Source organism: Brassica napus, chromosome C9 (genome assembly GCF_020379485.1).
Source record: "Brassica napus cultivar Da-Ae chromosome C9, Da-Ae, whole genome shotgun sequence".
NCBI lineage: Eukaryota > Viridiplantae > Streptophyta > Magnoliopsida > Brassicales > Brassicaceae > Brassica > Brassica napus.
The window spans coordinates 45,446,550-45,454,064 of NC_063452.1; the positions used below are offsets into that span (position 1 = coordinate 45,446,550).

The 7,515-nt window shown below is 36.0% G+C and overlaps 1 protein-coding gene across 1 annotated transcript; it reads right to left on the minus strand.

Annotated features, from left to right (window-relative positions):
• Positions 1-4,015: 4,015 nt before the first annotated feature.
• Positions 4,016-7,131, minus strand: LOC106417428. Its single transcript, XM_013858237.1, has 4 exons — positions 6,782-7,131; positions 6,470-6,576; positions 4,605-6,416; positions 4,016-4,329 (listed from the first exon to the last, which is right to left on the minus strand). The coding sequence occupies exons 1-4, from the start codon at positions 7,129-7,131 to the stop codon at positions 4,016-4,018; spliced, it is 2,583 nt and encodes an 860-aa protein (XP_013713691.1).
• Between the last annotated feature and the right edge of the window lie 384 nt (positions 7,132-7,515).

Below are 7,515 nucleotides of genomic sequence, written 5' to 3' on the forward strand. Positions count from 1 at the left end.
AAGATATTATAGAACTCAACTGGGAGTACAAATCTAACAACTTTCATTGTATAGACAGTCTAATATCTAGATCTTGGATCTCAACTCTCGTTTTATTGATCACAAGAAAGTGTCGATCGATTATTCTATAGGAATATCGATCGATACATCTTTCACAATATCGATCGATTAATCTATTGGATCATCGATCGATATCGCTTCTAGCAAGCTTTACGATCGGGTTGAATATGTGTTCACTAGGGTTCCTAAATCAACTCTCGTATGTTTCTAGCAATCCTACCTCAATAGAATTCAGTTCAGAGAAAAGACCAAGCGATGGCATTGTGCCTAATGATTCTAAGATCAGGGTTCTAGTTCATGACTCTAGAACACAAACAGTAAGAACAATCCTATGATGAATATCACAACTTATCAGTTCTATATTTGGGGCTAATCCCTCATAACCTATATGAACCCTAAACCTAACAGGTGGATCTACTCAGACATGAAGTTTGTCACAGAAATCTAGGATAGAATAGATGAAATTGCAATAGATATAAAAACCAAAGACAATGGAGTTCCAGGAGGACTCTGAAGGAGTTCCTCATTTCTCTCCTAACTAAGAACAATGAATTAAAAGAAAGCTTAGATAGTGTAGCCGTCAACAATGACTTATAAATAACATAAATAGGATTGCTGGTCGTCCAAGGGTAATTTGGGATTTTTTCTGGGCTTCAACGGTTATAAAATATGCTCAGCCCATATTCTGGAATCACTGTAGACCGACACCAATTCTGTGATATCGATCGACAGTCCTTCATCTCCTCGACAGCCTTCTCTCGCGAGGCAGACTGACAACTCTTCAGTAAAACGGGCATAACTTCTGCTACATGATGGTGATTGACCTCAAATCGGTGGCATTGGAAATCTAACTAAAAGATATATCTTATGTCAAAAGACAGGCTCAATCTAACGGTGGGAAGGTCTTCATCCATAGCTAGACATTTGACGCCTCTGTGCAGTTCTGCACCTCAAAAGACTCCAAAATCACCATATTTCTCCAGAACGTGCCTGAACCTGTAAATACTCTAAATAGACTCTATATAGTAGTAGAATTTCTCTCTCTAGTTCTCATCTATTTTAATAAATAATAACAACTAGAACTTAGTCCGAAGTCAATCACATCCATTCGGTATTTTATGGTTAGAATGGAGAAACAATCTAAGGTTAATGTGATACACAAATATAGCATAATGGAAATTTAGATAAGAGTAATTAAGTTATTGGTTAATAAAGAAAAAATAAATACAGAAAATTTTATCACCAAATGTTTTTTCATGCTACACAATTCTTTAGAAATTAAATTAGGAAATTTAGTTAGAAGATTAAGAAAAAACTTTGGCAGCAAGGAATGAATTTCCTAATTGTTTTTCCGTTGTTTAGGAGAACGCTAATAATGGCCTTTAAACAAAAATATCCAAATGTATCTAGCCCCTCTTAAATTCTAAGTTTTGATCAACAATTCCAATTACAATTGTTTTCGGCCCAAAACAAATAGATGATTATATAAACAATCGAAAACTATATATATATATATATAACTTGGATCATATATAGATATTAAATTTTCAATACCATATATTTTATATTTCAATTACATAATTCATCATGCGTAAGTTGCTGGTCTTATATATTCTAGTAAGAAGAATTAAAAATGAGTTGAGATAAATATACCTCTAAATATTATTATGGAGGTAAATATATAGATGTGTTAGAAATTCCCTTAACATTAATGTTTGAATACCATTTAAGTTTACCTCTCACTGAATACAAGTTCACAAACCAGAAACAAAACAGCTATATGACTTTTTTTGCTCTCGCCATGGTTTTAAAATATACAACTAGATTATGATCCGCGCGCCCGCGCGGATGTATTTTTTTAAAAAATATACGATGCTATTTGTTTTTTATGTTACTAAATCCGAACCGAAATTGATTAAATATCTGAATTATTCAAAATTTTGGTATTTGAATAACTGAAACCTAATCCGATCAGAACCATAGTATTTTTGGGTATCCAAAATAGATTTATATACTTATATATATTAATTATTTTTTTATTTAATATATATATAAACATCCATAATATATATGATACTTTTAATTTCATTTAAATACTTGAAAATATATACAAATAATCAATCATAAATATCTAAAATAGTTAAAATATACTAAAAACTCCAAAAATACTTAAATAATTATGAATTCTTTATCCAAATATTTAAACCAAACCAATTTATATGTTAAGTTAGGTACTCTCACATATGTTATTCAAATTTATATGTAATATATCTATTGTTTATAGATTTTTAAAAAATTAAAGCATAAAATAAATTTTAAATTTTTTAAAATAATTTAAATTGGTTATCCAAATCCGAACCGAATCCTCAAAGATCTGAACCAAACAGGAAATCCCAAATAGACCAGAAAACGAATCCGAACGCCCACCCTAATCACTACTATATATCATGTATGTGTCATCATAGGTTACAAACAGTACTATTTTTTTAACTGCTATCTATGTTGCCAAACAAAAGCTTAAAGAACTTCTACTTTAATAAGATAGATATTTTATACGTACAATCATATAAATAATCACATATATTATATTTTAAAATTTCAATGTGAAATATAAAAATCATAATTTAAGTTGGTGTTTGAAATTGAGCTTTATATTGTATTTTTCTTATATATATTGAAAACATTTTTGTAATGGTTATTGTAAAATATGTTAGTAAAAATAAATTTTGAATATATGTATATTTTTGAATGAATTTTTGATATAAATCAATTTTAAATTATTATTTTGATTTGAATATGTATATCAAGTAACATAAGTCCATTACTTTTTAATATAATGTAATGGACTTCCAATTTTTTTAATAGCATGAGCCCATTAATTTTTTTTTCTTAACTTACTGCTATCTATGTTTCCAAACAACACTATTTTTTTAATTGCTATCTATGTTGCCAAACAAAAGCTTAATGTTACTTTAATAAGATAGATTAGTTGATGTATGGAATATGGAATATTACTTTAGCTTATATATGATTGTGATCTTAGTGACTTTAATATCCATGCACAACAAATGATTGTGATCCCACGAAATTAGGGGATTTTATTAATTTTTCATGGTAACACAAAAAGATAATTAATTGTATATAATTAGAGTAATTAATTGTATGACCAAAAAAAAGTTAAGTCTTAATGAAAGGGTTCAACAACTTTTAATAAGTAGATTTTTTAAGACTTCTTCTCTTATAATAGTATAGATATGAGTTGTAGTGACAAATGCAAGCCAAAATACAAAGACCAAAAGAAAATTTTTAGGATGATACTAAAAAAGTTTTTATCGTAAATATAGTACACATGGATAAAAATGACTGAAATGTTTTAAGAGATAAATATACGTTTATATTCTTAGGGTTAACTAATTTAAACTTACAGTTTAGATTTAAAGTATAAGGGTCATAATGACCAACATGTTTCTTTTTTTTAATGCTGAGTTTCATATGAAATAGACCACAGTGGATCAAGGAGTACATAGTTTCAGAAAACATCAAAAATAAAGGAACTGAAAAAGAAATAAGGATACCAGTAGGCATCTCACCTATAAAGGTTTAAAACGTGAAAATAAAAAGAGCATAGAATGATTCCACTAGAGGAGAAACCAACCAAATCTAAGGTTAGGTAGAGTTTCTCATTTCCTGGTCGAGGATGAAGCGAAGCCAAGCCGGTCCTCCAATAGAGATGTAAGACTGAGAGCGAGAGCCTTGGATGACACCGTCTGCAATTGCCTGAGCGACTATGTTACGAGGAGCAGAGAGATGCTCTAAGGACCAAGAGCTGATAAGACTAAGAAGATGAAGAATGCCTTGTAGAAGGAGTCCACGGTCGGGAAAGAGATGTGGCTTGAGAAAGGCTTCACGAACTTCACGAGAAGAGGTTTCAAAAATGATATTGCTCTGACCCATATTACTCATACTCTCCACAGCCCCAATAAAGTGATTGTAAATCAGCTTCTTGTTTCGATGCACTAGAGGGGTAAGCACGTCGGCTGTGGTGGAGGGGAGAGCCTTGGAAATTTCTGGTGATCCAGCCAGCACCACTGAATGAACTCGAATTATCCCAAGCCATTCCAACATTACATTTGATGAGATCACCCTGAGGTTTTCTCCATTTCGGGTTAGAAGGTTGAACATTAGGCTGCCACGAAGAAGTAACAATCTGAGGGTCATTAACTGATAGCCATATCTCAGCATCTTCCAAAGCTTTCTTAGCACGGTCAACTGGAGAAGATTTAGAGTTCTCAAAAACCAATTCATTCCTTGATTTCCAGATATTCCAGAGGACCCACAGGAATGCGACACTTCGGTCCTCAATACCATTTTTCTTTTTAGTATTAGCAATCAGGAAGTGGAGGTTGAGAAAAACTGAGCTGGGTGAGAAGCCAGATGGTGGGGTTTTATCCAGGCTTCAGACGCAGCAGGACAGTGAAAGAGGACGTGGCAAATGTCTTCATTGGCATAACCACAAGATTTGCAAGAAGGGTTAACATTGATACCTCTTGACCGTAAGGCTCCAGAGAGGGCTCTCCAGAGAAATTGGCAAAGCTTGGATGAAGTTTTCAGTTTCCAGAGATGCTTCCACAATAGCTTTTCAATTGGTGGTAAGGAGCGATCAGAAGAGTTAGAGGTTTTGATTGAATTAAGCAACTTGTAAGCACTTTGAGTAGTATAGACGCCATGATGAGTGAAACCCCAAGTATCTGAGTCCTGAGACGTGATCTTAGGCCTTATTTGAATAATTATGTCCACATCCTCTGCAGTGAAGCAGTTTCTGAGTTTCACAATATCCCATTGACCGGTCTGAGGGATCATGAGGCCAGAGATCGTTAAAGTGAGATCAACAGTGCTATCTTGTCTATACATTGGAGGTCTGACGACCGTATCAATGATCCAGTTAGACATCCAGACATTGGAGCTAGCGCCATCACCCACTTTTCTCATCAGACCTTGCTTCAAAACCTCACGACCATGGAGAATAGATCTCCAAGTATAGGAAGGACGAACACCAATACTTGCATCTAAAAATGAGGAGATTTTGAAATACCGACTTTTCAGGATCCTTGCTACTAGGGATTCAGGCAGTGAAAATATTCTCCAAGCTTGTTTCCCAAGCAAAGCTTGGTTGAACAAGGCTAGATCATGAAAGCCTAAGCCGCCTTCCTCTTTACTTTTGCAGAGCTTATCCCAAGCTACCCAAGGTAGTTTTCTACGATTACCACCACTGCTCCACCAAAACTCTCTCATTGCTGAAGTGAGCTTGCCACATAGATCTTTAGGAAGCTTGAATACTGACATTTCATAGACAAGAAGGGCTAGACCAATAGATTTCAAAAGGATCTCTTTACCTCCTTGAGAAAGTGATTTTGCAAACCAACCATGAAGTCTATGTTGGAGCTTCTCTCGAATGAAGTTTAGTATATTTATATTGGAGCCTTTGAAAACTTCAGGGAGACCTAGATAAGTTCCTTCCCCACCTTCTTTATCTATTTCAAGTACACGCTTAACTTCTTCCTTGACATCGGGATCAACTCTATCACCGAAGATAATAGAAGACTTGAGTTTGTTGATTTGCTGTCCCGATGCATCTCCATATAAACTGAGACAGCGAGAGATTTCAGCACTTTCTAATATATCTGCCTTGCACATGAGCAAATTATCATCCACAAACAACAAGTGATGCACACTTGGGCCTTGAGCATCCAGCTGAATTCCATGGAGGCGTCCTGATAGTTCTGACTGATTAAGTACATTGACTAATGCTTCAGCACACAAAATGAAGAGGGATGGAGAGATAGGGTCCCCCTGCCTAATGCCACGTTCCAGACGAATGAAGCCATGAACACGACCGTTGAGAAGAACCGTGTCAGAAACAGAGTTTACACAGGTCATAACCCATCTCACCCAGACTCTGTCGAAACCAAATCTCTCCAATAATGTTTCCAAAAAGCTCCATTCGACGCGATCAAAGGCTTTGGACATATCGGTCTTGATGGCCATGAACTGAGAGCTTAGAGACGGGTTTGTCCTCAGACCATGCACAAGTTCATGAGCAACAATGATGTTATCAGTGATGAGCTTCCCTGAGACAAAGGCTCCTTGCGTATCAGAGATGAGGGAAGGCAAAATAACCTTGAGACGATCTGAAAGTAACTTGGAGATGATTTTATATTGCACAGAACAAAGAGCAATAGGCCGCATGTCTTTCACAGAATCAGGGTTCGGGATTTTGGGTATCAGACATAGTTGAGTATGATTCCATCCAGCAGGCATGGTAGACGTCTCAAAAAATCTGTGAACATCTTCAATTACTTTGTTACCAACAATGTGCCAGTAATTCTGATAAAAAAAACTCCAGACATACCATCCTCTCCACGGGTGCTTCCACCTTTAATTGAAAATGCAGCATTCTTGATTTCTTCTGCAGAGAACTCTTTAGTCAATCTTGAGTTCATATCAAGCGTGACCTTACTGGTAAAACCATGAAAAAGAGACTCCAGATCAAAGGGATTAGAGCTCATAAAGAGATCTCTAAAGAAGTCTACCGCAATCTGGCCTTTGGCTCCTTCAGAGAACTCTGTTTCTCACCTTCTTTCCTTTTACCACATTATGTAAGTAAGATGTGTTTTTATCTCCCTCCTTAAGCCACTGCTCACGACTTTTTTGCCACCAGTACCGTTCTTCTTCTTTGTGCGCAAGAGCCAATGCAGTTCTCAGTCTGCTCATAGAGCGTGCACTAGGATGCAGTCTAGCAATTTCCTTTTCCAACTCCTCTTGAAGCTTCTGTATACGGTTCTTGGAGTTAAAATTGTTAACTCTTTTCCAGTGTGAAAGTTCTCTTCTACACCCAGCCAAACGATCCAGCAAAGAGATATCATCTCCAGAACCAGACCATGCTTTGCTTACTGCCTCCCCAGTCCCCTCTTTTCCAATCATCCTCTTATCAAAGTAAAACCGTCCTTTGCCAGTAGATGCTTCTTCTAGCAAGAAAGATAACAGAATTGGTCTATGGTCTGAAGCCCACATATTGTGGGAACCGAAATTCGCACTGTCGATTTCCGTTTAAATAAGGAAACTAGGAAAACCCTAATTTCCCAGAGGACCCGGATATCGGCTAATTACCACACGTCAAGCAATCAGAACACGAGAATAACAACGATAAGAATAAGAAATCGAAAAAGAGAGCAAAGTAAATCTTATTCCGAATCTGCGTATGAGCGTTTACAACAAGGTATAAGCCTGGGCTCGAGAGCTATCGACGAGATTCCTAGTTCTAGCAACCCTAAGACGGCTAAACCTAATTGAGTCGCAGCTCGAAATAACAAAAACGGAAAATTGCCTAAATTGCTCTAAGTGCTAAGTTTGCTCTGAAAAATCCTCCCCCATGCTCCTCGCCTAGGACTCCTTATA

Excerpts from the sequence above, each read along its gene's own strand:
- LOC106417428 (XM_013858237.1), bottom strand. The coding sequence starts at position 7,131 with ATGTGGGCTTCAGACCATAGACCAATTCTGTTATCTTTCTTGCTAGAA. Across the intron at positions 6,417-6,469 it reads AAGCACCCGTGGAGAGGATG|TAATTGAAGATGTTCACAGA; the intron begins GTATGTCTGGAG and ends TTGGTAACAAAG. Across the intron at positions 4,330-4,604 it reads TGGAGCCTTACGGTCAAGAG|TTGACCGTGCTAAGAAAGCT; the intron begins GTATCAATGTTA and ends AATCTTCTCCAG.